This window comes from Vombatus ursinus, unplaced genomic scaffold (assembly GCF_900497805.2).
Source record: "Vombatus ursinus unplaced genomic scaffold, bare-nosed wombat genome assembly UNPS02009173.1, whole genome shotgun sequence".
NCBI classification, from domain to species: domain Eukaryota; kingdom Metazoa; phylum Chordata; class Mammalia; order Diprotodontia; family Vombatidae; genus Vombatus; species Vombatus ursinus.
In genome coordinates, this window is record NW_020948951.1 from 7,087,804 (window position 1) to 7,102,365 (window position 14,562).

The 14,562-nt window shown below is 39.4% G+C and overlaps 1 protein-coding gene across 1 annotated transcript in view; it reads right to left on the reverse strand.

Annotated features, from left to right (window-relative positions):
• Positions 1 to 10,092, reverse strand: part of CHAF1A (chromatin assembly factor 1 subunit A) — a 49,729-nt gene extending 39,637 nt beyond the window's left edge. Inside the window, exons 1-3 of the mRNA XM_027850824.1 lie at positions 9,855 to 10,092; positions 7,594 to 7,644; positions 4,304 to 5,151 (exon numbers count right to left, since the gene is read on the reverse strand). Of these exons, the coding sequence (XP_027706625.1) occupies positions 4,304 to 5,151; positions 7,594 to 7,644; positions 9,855 to 10,092 (1,137 nt within the window). The remainder of the gene's footprint in view (positions 1 to 4,303; positions 5,152 to 7,593; positions 7,645 to 9,854) is intronic.
• Positions 10,093 to 14,562: the final 4,470 nt, after the last annotated feature.

A 14,562-nucleotide genomic window follows, 5' to 3' on the forward strand; every position in this document is an offset into this window, starting at 1 on the left:
AGAAATGGTCTCTGCCCTCAAAGGGCTTACATTCTGCTCGTGAGAAACAAGATATACACAAATAAGTATATACAAAATCTTTACTAAATAAGTACAATGTATTGGGAAGAGGGAGTGGCTTGAGGCATTTAATAACTGAAGACAAATAAGGAAAGGCACTAGAGCTGTGCTTTGAAGGAAGCTAGGAAGTGTAGGAGGTGAAGTCAAGGAGGCATGAGGGGGCAGCCTGTGCAATGCCACAGAGTTGACAGCACATGGAATGTCACGTAGAGGGACAATAAGCAAACTAATTTGGCTGGAACAAAGAGTGAATGAGGGGGAGTAAATGTGTGGATCAGCTTGGAAAGATAGACTGGAAGCAGATTGTGAAGAGCTTTAAATGCCAAACAGAGGAGTTTGTATTTTATTCTTGAGATAACAAGCAGCCACTAAAGCTTTTTCGGTACAGGAATGACGTGGTCAAACCAGTGCTTTGGGAATATTAATTTGGCACTGTGTGGATTTAGGATGGGAGTGACTGGAAGCAAGAAGGCCATGTAGGAAGCTACTGCTATAGTCCAAGAAGGAATAATGATGGCCCAAACTAGGATGGCAGTTGTATGGCTAGAGAAAAGAGGAAGAATAGGAAAAATGTGGAGGCAGAAAAGCAAGCAAGATTTGGTAACTGAGTGGATAAAAGGGGTAAGAGTGAAGAGTTAAAAACTGAGAACCTGCTTCTGGAAGGATAGTAGTTCCCTCAACAAAAATAAAGCAGTTAGGAAAAAGGGTCAACTTTAGATGGCCTGAAAAGTAGGGAGAGGTAACTGTTAGAGGAAGGAATGCACTTTAATTAGTAAATTCTGAGCATTTAATGCCAGAAGGCAGTTGACTAAAATTGAGGTAATCATTGGAGAGCAGCTTGAGGGAAAAGAGGTGGTGGGGGTTTAAAGGAGGGGAAGAGGAAAAACAGAAGAGAAAATGAATCAGGATGAGGGAATTAATTTATTTACTTCAATACCAGAAATATAATACCAAGAACTGAGTCGTCATGATAATCAACACAAAGCAAGATGGGGCTTTATCCATTAGGCCAAATTACATTATATTTAGTAAACCACCCCTCTCCAGCAATAAAGTCAGGTCTCCAAAACAAAAGTTTCCCTTGAATTAAATTGCTTTAATGGATCTGTAAGATCTGAACTAGGGGAAAAAATAAAACCTAATTCTTTGTTTAGTTTTCTAATGCAATCGGCAAATTGAAGAGAGAGGAGCTGGGGATAAATCACAGCATGTTTAAATCTATTAGGTCCCTAATTTTCTTTGGAAGACAGATATGATCAAGACACATGGGGAGATACATTTGTCAAGTGGAAGACATAGCCAAGATCAATGAGGCCTTCTTGCTTTTTATCTACCCTTTTCAGACTCAACCTCAAGGTTAGAATTTGGGTGTTTTTCCAAACTTCCTACTTATAAACAAAATTCTACTTTTTCAGTATCTAGGACAATATTCTGTAGCAGGCTGCAGATTAGTTAGAAGAGTCTCCTTATTTTGGTAGGACTGTTTTAAATAAATAGAAACGAAATAGCACATAGGGCACGAACAACCCAATCCACAAACTATATTAAGAGAACTAAAGGAAGACCTCCAGACATGGGGTATAACTAAGGAAAATTTACAAAAAAGACACCATCAAGAATAGCAAAGGATAAAAAGACATGGATTAACTGCAATCTGCAATGGTGAAAGGGGTACCCACAGCAATGAGATCATGGAAGCATCAAAACACTCCTACTATTAGAATTTTCTAGTAGAACATCACAAAAAAAATTAACAACTAAAAGGTGAAATTAAGCTCCAAAACTGTGCTCAATTCAAGAGAAATTACATCTCCAGCACTTAAACCGTGTAAGATATAGCATATTAATTCCTAAATCCATAATGATTCCTTCACAAAATAGGGAATGTTTCTGTAGTATTTGTGCATTTAAGAAGGTCAAATATTTATTTCATTACTCTACACCAACCATGCCATTTTTAGAATTCTCACTGTCAAAAAGAATCTTAGATATAGAGAGGACATGAATCAAAAGTAAATTATTATGAAGGCATGTACATTTCCTTTTCTCAATGTTGACTGGCTGCAATGCATCATGTGACAAATTAGTTCTGCACAATAGCCTGGAAAAAATTCAAGCAATTGATAAGTCTACAAATGGACGAAATATGTTTTACAAAACAAGATGGCTGACATCAGACTTAATTTAAAACACTAGATATTTATGAATTACATCTGTGGCAGGAATTTAATATAAATTCCAGGGCTTTACATTTTAAATGTTCTTTTTTTAACATTAAAATTTCCAAGAATGTTCCTTTATTACTTCTTTTGAAATAAGCTGATCTCTGGTGGTTCATTAAAAGCAGAGGTTCTAATGTTTACACTATAAATTAAGGCATTAATTTTCCAAAATTACATTAAAACCCCTAAGTTTACTTGGCCACGAGGAAATATTCTACCATTCCTGATTAATGTTTTGGGAACTTTGCTTTTTTCAAGAAAGTCATTTCTTGGAAATACAAATTGAAATGTTCACTTGAAAAAGAGAAAAAAAGAAAAACTCAACCTGATTAATAGGAAAAGAAATCCAAGTTAAATTGGACTAGATGATCTTTAAGATCTCATCTAACTCTAACCATCTACGATTCAGAAAGAACTTTGAGATGCTATCTCACATTCGTCAAGTTGGCAAAAATAATTTAAAATGATATATAACTGGACACTAGTAGAGAAATAGGTGAGGTGTAATTGCAAATTGGCATAATCTTCTTGGACAGCAATTGAGGATATGTGGAAAATATCAGAGATTTTTTAGTCAAAGGGAATTTTTGTAGTGCCCTGAAATCATTATCCAAAAGAAAAAAAGTTATCTGTCTAAAGACATTTATAAGCAGTATTATTTGTAACTGCAAAAAAAAGGGATACATACATGTCCTACAATTGGGGAATGCCAGGTAAGTGGTATATTAACATACTACTAAGATAAAGTATGACAAATATAAAAAGAACTTTATGAAATGATGAGAATTGAAGAAATAACCATAGGCTCATAGGACTGTAGAGGCAGAAAGGACCTCTGAGGTCAACAAGTCCAAACTCCTCATTTTACAGGAAAGTGAGGCCCAGAGAAAGGAAGTGAAATGCCCAAGGACACAAAAGGCATGGCAGAGCAAAGATTCAAACATAGGGCTCTTTCTACTACTTAACAATGCCTCAAAAAGAATACATATTACAATATAAAAGTAAAAAAGGTATGGTAGAAACAGACCAAAAAAGCTACAATGAACTCCAAATGAGGAAAATGACACACTGTTATGGATATTTTATGTGTTGAGATCCATGGTGTTGAATGTAAATAACTGACAAAGTAAGTTTAATTGATTTCTGTTACAGTTTAAAGTTAAATTTAAAAATAAATCTTTTTTTTTAAGCAAGAAAAAAATATATTCCTTCCTTGCTCCCATATCCCTTGGGAAAGGGATAAAAGGAAAGAAACCACAGCCATACAAGTTGCACAAAAGGCAACAGAATGTAATAATTTTGGGGAGAAATAAGAAAACAGAACCATCTAAGATAACTAGGTTTCAGCAACACTAACTTTTTTTGTTTAAACCAACATCATGATATGAATATCCAATTTGACGTATAAATCATTACATAAAAAAGTGGTTGCTAGTCATTTTTCAAAATTTTCTATTGGCTTTACCTAAAAGACAATAAAAGAAAAAGCTATCAAGAAGACTAAATGTTCTGACACGGCCATCATCAGTAGGTAACAGGCATATAAAATTACATTGCAGAAGCAGTACTTCTAGGACCTTTAAAAATGACAAGAGAAAAAATAAGAAATGCACCAGATTTTCAAAACAGGCAGCCAAAATAACTGAGGTTGATGTTACAGAATTCATAAAGCTGACAAGGCAATCTAAGTTTTGTGTTCTTCTTTCTCCCTCTGACAGCTTCTAGTCATTTCAGTTTCGGTCAGCAAATTCCATACACACAACACTAGGTGAAGGAAAGGGACAGGAAGTGAATTGTTTTTATTTAATTGGCACTTTGGTGAAGTAGATTGAAGTCAGTATCTGAAATGAGGTTTCTGAGGTACCTGTTCACTGTAATTATCCACTGCTAATTGAGTTGGCAATAACTACATGCAAATTAGGCACTTAGAAAGTCTCCTAAATGCCAATGACTGGCATATCACAATGCATGGTGTTTTTTTTTTTAAAGGCTTATTATTTTTTATACTGAAAGAGACTTACCTTATGTACAGGTGTGGTAGAAGGTAAAGGACTAATATTGATTCTCTTTTTCTCAGATACAGATGGTCCTTCAGGTGAGCTAGTGGAAGAGGGTGAGCTCAGTGAGGAATGGCTAAGCACAGAGTCATCTTCAGGGCATAATTCTAGGACCTCACTCTCAGAGGTAATGCTCTCATCCAAAGATGCCACCGGAAATGATTTGACAGCCAGGATATCCTGTAAGACGACTACAGGCACCTTTCCTTTACAAAGGATACCCTCAACTTCATTCCAACTGTCCTGCTTATTTTCTGAACACATTTTTGGAAGATGTATCAACTCAGGGAAGAATTTTAATGAGCCTTTCTTTGAGTCTTCATCCTTTAAGACTCCTGAGTCATCACTCTTATGTGTTGCAGAGGAATCTTCTGAACTGGCCTCCTCTGCTATTGCCACTTTGTGATTCTGGGCATTTGATGGCCCCATCAGACCTTTGTCTTTTTCTCTGATTCCATTTATGGTCTCTCTGGATGAAAATGCTTCAGAATTTAATTTACTGTGGTCCATAGGACTGGCCAGTCTGTCATTAGAGTCTTCTGTCAAATCAATTATGACCAGTGGTTGGCCAATTTGGTTTTTCACCTTTCTTGTTAAAAAGTTATCTAATGGACCCTTCCCATTCACAAGTTTTGAAGTGAATTCCACTCCAGAGTTCAACTGACAGTCAGTTTCCAAATTCTCCAAAGATGTTTCTAAATCAGAGACTTTACTTTCCATAGAAACACTTTGAGAACCTGATTTCTTGCTATCTGAGTGTCCATCAGTTTTCTCCTTTGGTACAGGAATCAATCTCTTGAAAGGCAATCGAGCTGAAATAGCAAAAAAAAAAAAAAAAAGTACCATTTAGTAAGTAATAATAACAGCTAACACTTATGTAGCCTTTTAAAATTTTCAAAGCACTTCATATATAATTTCATTTGATCCACACCACAATTCCATGAAATCAATGCTATTATTATCCCCTTTTTACAGATGAGGATTCTGAGGCTGAAAGAGGTTAAGTGATGCCCAGGCTCACACAGTTAACCAACTTCTAGATAAGGATTTAAATTCAGGTGTTTCTGACTCCAAGTTCAACATTGTTATCTATATGCCACCTTGCTGTGTATAAGTAAGGGGCCAGATCTGGAATCAGAAGATCAACAGTTCCAAGATTATAGCTCTGTTCAATTCCTAGCAAATGAGCTTTGGAAAATTATTTCATCCCTCTAAGCCTCAGTTTCAATAAAATAGTGATAATCCCTATTCTACTTACCTCACAAAGTTGCTGTGAGGAAAGCACTTTGTAACCCTTAAAGTTCTACGAATTAGGAGTTCATGCTGAAAACATGAATAGTGAAAAAAGGCAAGACTCAACTCAACAAACATTTCTCAAGCATCTACTGTGGCAGGCACTGTATTAAACACTCAGAATACAAAGACAAAAACAAAAGAGTCCTTGTTTCCAAGGAGTTTATGTTCTGTTGGGGACATACAACTGAGAAATAAATGCAAGGCAATCTAAAGAGTACAACTGGAGGATTAAGCAAAGGCATCATTCCTATAGAAGATGGCACCTAAACTGAGCCTTGAAGCTAAAAAGGCAGAAGTAAGGGGAGTGGGTATTGTAGGCCACATAGAGGAAACCAACTTGGAGAGATTATAGTGTACATGAAGGGTTATAATAGAAAGTCTGGAAAGAAAGGATGGAGCTAGATGGTAAATGATTTAAAATGCCAGGCTGTTTGCATTTTACTTTAATGTCACTTAATATGTTATAGCCTTTAAAACTATTGACTTTATGAAGCTTTAGGAAAGGGGAAGGGAAAAAAGCAACATATTTTTCTTACTAGTTCACTATCAAAGCTTATCCTGAAAAAGAACACTGACAACCCTTTAACAAGGTTATTGCAGAGTTCCAAAAAAGTTTGAGACTTTCTGGATCAATTGAAGACATTTTCATATTCAACATTCATTTACCACATAAATACTATCTACCTCCTTTATAAATGAGCCCTTGAACATAATCCTGCTGCTAGGAAAACTAAATTTAGCCTTGAGGAGTGTGGCCTAAGGAACACAGTATTGGACTCAGAAGGTCAGGATCTAAATCTCAAGCCTTGCCACTTATTAGCTATGATAGGTTATAAAGACGGTAAATTTCAAGTGCTATAAACATATGAGCTATTTTTTATTTTATCTAGCATTCTCAAGGAATGAGTTTTTTTTATATATTTTCCAAACAACATAGACATCTAAAAGTGTTTTTTATTTTAACCATCTTTATGGAATCATTCTCAAATGCACTACAGACTCTGTCTCAATATGGTATGCTCAAAACAATTTAACCTTGACAAATCAGAATCTTCAATTGATAATCAATTACTGTACTTAAGTCAGTAACAATTTATTAAGTACTTACTATGATCTTGGCACTCTGCTAAAATCTGGGAATATAAACAAAGGCAAATATACTCTCCCTACCCTCAAAAAGCCCACATTCTAATGAGGGAGATAACATGTAAATATACAGATTAGATAAAAGGTTACCTATCAGAGAAGGTTTCAGCAGTTGAGGGGACTGGGAAGGGTAAGAAACAGAGGTGACGAGGCAAAGCATTCCAAACATGAGTAAGAAGATGGAAGTATCATGAATAAGAAGTCAGCCTGGCTATCTGGTTAATAGAGTGCATAGAGGGGAATAAAGTGTATTGTTTTTCCCTACAGGATAAGATACCAGACTACTGGGCTTTTTTTGTTAGGAGTACTTCTGTCTCCTTCCACAAAGAAAGCTGTAACATCTCACTGGTGTCAGTGTGTTTTCTTCTAATAGCAGTATCCTTTCAATGTACAATTATCCACTAATCTTTGAAGCACTAAAATTGTTAGGAGAAATCAGAGAATAAAATTTGGTACATCAGAAACATTAATTTTACATACAATACTAAATCTAGTGGGAAAGTGTCTATGGTCTTCTGTTACAGACTAAAGTACATGATGCTCTGTGAGCTTTTTTGCCATTTTGCAGGCAATTAAAGTTGCCTGAAATATGACTACTAGATAAGCAAACCATTTTTGTGTAAAACAGGAGATACTCTAACTGAATTCTGTGTTTGAAACATTAAGGACCCCAATAGTAGTAGTCCAGTTTATCAGAGAAGAAATACATGTGTATTAAACAGTTAAACAGTAGATCACAGTGATTTACATTAAAAGATATGAATCAGGAAAAAGTTTCAAACTTGATTCCTCATCCCATCCCAGTAATTTACCTTGTACTAATTTCTTGGCCGGGAAAGCTGGTCTGTCTTTGCACTCCATGGCTGTGAATAAAAGCACCAAAAAATAAGTTACTAAACATTTAAATCAATCAGCAAATATTTATTAAGCATCTGATGTGTGCAAGGTATGGTACAGGTATAACTACAAGTAATACAAAGTATAAAACTAGATTCCAGCCCTCAAGGCAAAACCTAAGTAGCAAATTAGTGGTACAGAAAACTTATGCTTCAAAAATTCAGGAAAGAGTAAGATTCCTGTGGAATGAATTCAGGAAAGCTTCAAGAAGGAACTGAACTTGAGCTCCATCTGGAAGAACAGATAGGAATTAGACAAGGAGATATGAATATACAAGTTTAGGATGACTTCTTTAATACTTTGACAATGCAGTATGTTAATGTGATATGCCTGGACTGGGAAAAAAAAAAGAATATATCTTGTAAAACCACTAATTTTTCTGAGGACAAAAAGATTCCCTGAGCCTCGGTCTCAATCCCTCCCATCTATAAAACAGGAGGCATCCAATTTCACATAATGTTATGAGAATAACAAATATCTATAATGTACTAAGTTCCTTGTTAAGAAGGGAAACTGATTATGATGAAGGAATACACCAAACTAAACATGAAAAATCTGTAAGAAAATATTCACTCTTAAATTAACTCAAAATAAATCATTCCAAACTGTACTGTCAGTCTCCTCTCACAAAATCTTAAAAGTTTATTCTTTATTGTTTAAAGGCACGTAATTACACGGTTTCCTAAGAGTTTCAGAACAATAGAATCTGACACCACGTTTTGGCCACAAAAAGTAAAAAAATACGTGTACTTTTTTGAAAACAAAATGAAACTGAAAATTAGATGGAGCTTTTTATGATATTCAGCAAGCACCAGCTGGCTATTCATGGAATCAAAACAAAACCCCCTTTCCAAGGCTAAATGATAAAAGGGTACCCAGAAGCAACATCCTCTTTCATTCCTCCTCTTTCTGTGTATCCAAAGGGAATGAAGAAGGTATCAATGCATAATGAATGAGGCTCAATCTGGCATGCCACTAATACCATCAAAACAAGAACAGAGTTTTTCCAGCTTTTCTCTCCTCATGTCAGGGATATGAAATTTTCAGCCACTTCATCATTCAACTTGTCTTCCTTCACAACACTCAACCCGGACACAGAACTGTGCCAGTTGACTTTCGTGAAATATCAACAGTTCCACTGAATATCAAAGATGTAATGGGGCAGAGTACTGAGTTCAAATAAGGTTTCACTTAACCTCTCTAAGCCTATTTCCTCATCTGTAAAATAGGGATAATATTTATAGCTCCTCTACCACTGGGTTGCTGTGAGGCCCAAATGAGATAATTTACCCAAACTGCTATTTAAATACTGGCTATGTTACTGTTACGGGGTTATGTCTACTGATATTTACTATATCATAAATTAAAATAATTATTATTACGAAAAGTTTTTCACTTCCCAGACCCCCTGAAAGGGTACTGGGGACCCAGATTCTTCCAGGGATCCCCAGAACACATTCTGAGAACTGTAGGGCGAAATGACTTCTATGGTCCCTCCCTGCTCTAGATTCTGTTTTCCTCCTATATGATATTTCACCTTATTGGTTCAATTTTTCCCCATTGCACAATTTAGAAGTTGAACAAGCTTATTTCTGAAATTCCTTCCAGGCACCTTCCTCTATGAACCTCGGCTTATGCCTTTGTAAAATGAGGGGCCTGAATCAATGGTCTTTCCAGGTCTGACTTTCTAGGATCGGTGGGGCCTAATGGAGAGATGCTGAACCTGGAGTCAACAGACCTGGGTTGGAATCCCGCCTCGGACACTCACTAGCTGGGCGACCCTGGAGAGATCCCTCAGCCTCTCTAAGCCTCAGTAGTCTCATCTGTAAAATGGAGATAATAACAGTCAAGAGTGTGGTTCCAAAGCTCAAGTGAGAATAAATAACGTATGTAAACCTTAGGGCCCTAGATGTCAACTCCCATTATCACTATCCTGCCTTTCCCGCTTTCACTCTGAGACTCAGTTTCCTCATCTGTAAGTCTAGAAAGGGTGGCCCAGGAGGTCGCTAACGCCCCCCAGCTCTGCCTCCTGGGGTGCTCGCGGGGGAGCTGCGGCCCCCAGCTGCCTCGGGCCCGGCCCCCTCCCCCAACGGCCCTGCGCAGCGCTCAGGCCCCGCACCCCGCTCCCCCACCGCCCGCGTCCCGGGCCCGAGAAGCGCCGCCGCCGCTCCCGTACCTGTCACCACCCCCCTCAGGCCGAGCGCCGGGCTCTCGGGTTCCTCCAGCATCGCCCCGGCGGCGGCGGCGCGCGGGCGCGGGCTCCCCTCAGGCGGCGGCAGCAGCGACCACAGCGTCGGTGAAGCAGAACCAGCGCGGCGGCTGCTGCTTCTCGCCCTCCCTCCCGCCCGCCCACCGGCGCCGCTGCTCCAGCCGCCTCGGCTCGTATTTGGCGGGAACCTCGGCGACCCCACCATGCGACCCTCTGATTGGGCGAGAGGCCTCCACGTGACCCACCCGGGGGCCCCCGGGGAGGGATCAGGGAGGCGGGACGGGGAAGAGGCAACCTCGCGAGATCGAGTTCTTCCTCCGGCCTATTGACATTCCTAAAGGGAGGGCGGAGGGTTCTTTCTTTCTTCCACCGCTTGATAAATCATCCGACAGCTGGCTTGAGGCCCAGGAGGAGCTGTCCAGTGATTGGGTGACGGAAACGTCAACGTGAGAGCTCGACTTCGGGATTGGATAGCCTGGAGAAGGGGCGGGCATTCCTCCAGTGAAACAGTACCTCCCTAGACGTCACCACTATGCCACTAACGCTATGTGCGGCGGCCGCGGCGCTAGGCTGCCAGGGTTGTGGAAGTCAGTGGAGGGTTCTGACGCCTGTCCTTGCATTCCATTGCGTTAGTGATCTTTCAATGGCACAGTTTTTCCAGGGACTCCCTATGGATAATAATAACTAGCATTTTTTTATATATGGGGCTTTAAGGTTTGCAAAAAGCTTTACAAATATTGTCCCATTTTGTCCCCACAGCAACCCTGGGAAATAGGTGCTACTATTATCCCCATTTTATAGATGGGGAAACTGAGGCAGGCAGAGGTTATGAGGCATTCCCAAGCTTAGACAGCTAACAAGTGTCCGAGGTTGGATTTGAACAAAAGTATTCCTGACTCCTTGGGCAGCTGGATATCCAAATAGGTAGAGTTCGGAGTCTGGAGTCAGGATGACTCCTCTTCCTGAGTTCACATGTGGCCTCAGATATTTACTAGCTGTGTGACCCTGGTTAAGTCACCTAACCCTGTTTGCCTTAGTTTCCTCATTTGTCAAATAAGCTGGAGAAGGAAATGGCAAACCATTACAGTATCTTTGCCAAAAAACCGCAAATGGGCCCCAGTTGATAAATGGTCAAAGGATATGAACAAGCAGTTCTCAGAGAAAGAAACTAAAGCTATCTATAGTCATATGAAAAAATGTTCTAAATCACTATTGACTAGAGAAATGAAAATCAAAGCGACTTTGAGCTACTACATCACACCTATCAGATTGGCTAACATGACAAAACAGGACAATGATAAATGTTGGAGAAGATGTGGGAAAATTGGAACACTAATACTTTGTTGGTGCGGTTGTGAAATGATCCAACCATTTTGGAAGGCAATTTGGGGCAATACCCAAAGGGCTGCAAAATTGTGCATAGCCTTTGACCCAGCAATAGCACTGCAGGTCTGTATCCCACAGAGATCATAAAAATGGGAAAAAGACCCACATGTACAAAAATAATTATAGCAGCTCTTTCTATGGTGGCAAAGAACTGGAAATTGAAGGGAAGCCCATCAATTGGGGAATGACTGAACAAGTTGTGGTATATGAATGTAATGAAATACTACTGTGCTATCAGAAATGATGAGCAGGCAGAATTCAAAAAAAAACTTGGAAAGACTTAAATGAACTGATACCGAGTGAAATGAGCAGGACCAGGAGAACATTGTATACAGTAACAGCCACATTATGGAATGACTGACTGATAGACTTGGCCCTTCACAGCAATGCAAGAATCTAAGACAACTCCAAAAGACTCACTATGATAATTGCTATCTACCCCCAGAGAAAGAAAATGAAGTCTGAAGGCAGATGGAAGCATACTATTTGCTCTTCTTTTCCTTCATTGTTTTGTTTTATTACTTCATTCTCATGGTTCCTCCCATTAGTTCTGATTGTTCTTTACGTCATGACTAATGGGAAAATATGTTTAACATGAATATGTATGTAAAGCCTATTATCAGCCTATATCAGATTGTAGCCGTCTTGGGGTGGAGAGGGGGAAGAAATTCTAGGGGGAGAAAATTTAAAACTCAAAATTTTATGGAAGTGAATGCTGAAAGTAAAAATAAATAAATTTAAATTTTAAAAAAGACAAAAAAAAAAAAAGAAAACCACAAATGGGGTCATGAAGAGTGGGACAGAACTTAACTTCCTGACTCCAGATCTAGCCTCTGCCCACTGCACCACCTGGATAACTCAAGGCCAATTGTCCCTAAGATAAATAAAACTTGCAATGTTTGGCATTTAAAATCCTGCACAATCTGACTCCAACCTATCTTCCCAGATTAATTGCACATTACTCCCTCTTCTTCATTCTATTGTTCCAGTTGAGGGCATGTCATTTCCCATCTCTATGCCTTTGCATAGATGGTCTCTGAAGCGTAGATCAGTGCTCCCTTGGCCTAAAAATTATCTAGGTATTTCATACTTAACTGTGTATTTGTGTACAACCACCTCCACCCAATTCCCAATTCTTGTGCAGCACCTAAACTCCAAAAGGGCAGGGACCGGCTTGTTTTTGTTTTTATATTTCCCTAGCACAGGGCTTGGCACTTAGTAGGTGTTTAATAAATGCTTAATGAACCAAATCCATAGGATGTTGACATCCCATACCAGGACTCAGAAGAACATAAGCTGTCACAGAATCTCTTTGTGACCCCAATAGCAAGTATCTGAGAGTGGATTTGAACTCAGGTCTTCCTGACTCCAGGCCTACTGCTGCACCTAGCTGTCCTCAAAGATGGAGAACTCATTACCTATCAGTGTAGTAATTCCTCTTAGGGAAGGAAGGAAGCATTTATTAAGTACCTACTAGGTGCCAGGCATTGTGCTAAGTGCTTTAAAATTTTATCTTATTTGATCAACAATCCAGGGTGATTCCCTCTCAGTTATTTCCTATTTGTCTGGCACATAGCTTGTACATATTTGTTTGCATGTTGTTTCTCCATAGATTGTGAGCTCCCTGAAGACAGGGACTGTCTTTTGCCTCTTTTTGTATCACCAGTACTTAGCACAGTGCCTGGAACATAGTAGGCACCTAATAAATGACTATTGACTGCCTGTTTTACCCAATTTACAGTTGAGGAAACTAAGGCAGACAAAGTAGATTTTCCCAAGATCACAAAGCTATTAAGTTTCTGAGGCTGGATGTGGACTCAATGTGTTCCTGACCCCAGCTTAATGTTCTATTCACTGAGCCACCCAGCTGTCTCAAAGACACCTCTAATGATTAGGAAGATTTTCCTTATAACCAAGTAGAAATCTATTTCTTTACACCTTCCCACCTCCTGCTTCCAGCTCGGTACCCTGGGGCACTTCCCTGTGATGGCCCTTCAGACACCTGAGGATTAGTCTTCACTTCTCTCCAGCTGAACACCCTTAGTTCTGTCAAGCAATCCTGGCGAGTTCTTTCACTAACCTGGACTTCTCCTCTGAACATGCCACAGTTTTGACAATGCTCTCACAATAAATGGAACTGGCAAGGAAGTATTGCAGTGCATCTGCTGGGCTTCCACTGTCTGGCCTGCCCAAATAGCAAAGATCGAGTGTGGGGAAATGCATCTGGGGTGGTTTGGACAGGGACAGATGGGAGACAAAGCCGACTGATTTGGAGGCCTGGAAGAAGCCCTGAGGGCTTGAGCTGTGAAGGCAGTGCAGAGGCGGGCTGTCTTGAATTGATAGGAATTAGCAACGAGACAGACATTGCTATTCAGCTTTTCTGATTAGAATGCAAGGTCCTTGATAATAGGACTGTCCTGCTTTTCTGTTTCAATCAGTAAACATTATTGTTGCCCAGTTGTTTTTTCAGTCATGTTCCACTCTTCGTGACCCCATTTGGGGGTTTTCTGGCAAAGATACTAAAGTGGTTTGCAGTTTCCTTCTCCAACTCATTTTACAGATGAGGAAACTGAGGCATACAGGCTTGAGTGACTTGCCCAAGGTCACACAGTTAATAAGTATCTGAGGCCATGTTTGAACTCAGATGTCCTCCTGACTCCAGGGCCATCGCTTGATCCACTGTGCCACCTAGCAGCCCCTTAATAAACATTTATGCTTATGTGCAAAGTACTGTGCTAAGTAAACACCCAAGAATACTGGCACATGGTATTGATTTATGTTCATTTGATTCTTTTTTTATACCACTACCATTTCTGAAAACCACACCTGTCTTACAAAGTTAAGCCAAACAAAATGACACGTTGACCAGTCTGGCCTCGCTCGAGTCTAACAAGCAGTATATTTCATCATCAGTCCTAGGAGTTAAGATTGGTCAATGTATTGATCTGAGTTCTGATGTCTTTTAGCATTGTTTTCCTTCGAATTCTTGTGGCCATTTCATATGTCCTTCTCTTAATTCTGTTTTGCCTCCTTTTCCCTTGGCCTTAGAGAATTAATAATTGCAGAGGTGAGGGACTAGAGGTGAGAAATGTTACATATACTGTCAAAAATGATTTTCACTCCCACACTTATTACCACCTATTTCCTTATCTCCTCACTTTTAAAAAATATATATTTATTGGCATTTTTTGGAGGGGGCATTATATTATTTCCCAATGACCCCCTTCCAGCCCTCCTTTTTAATAAATAAGTATAGTCAAGCAAAATTATTCATAACACTGGCAATATC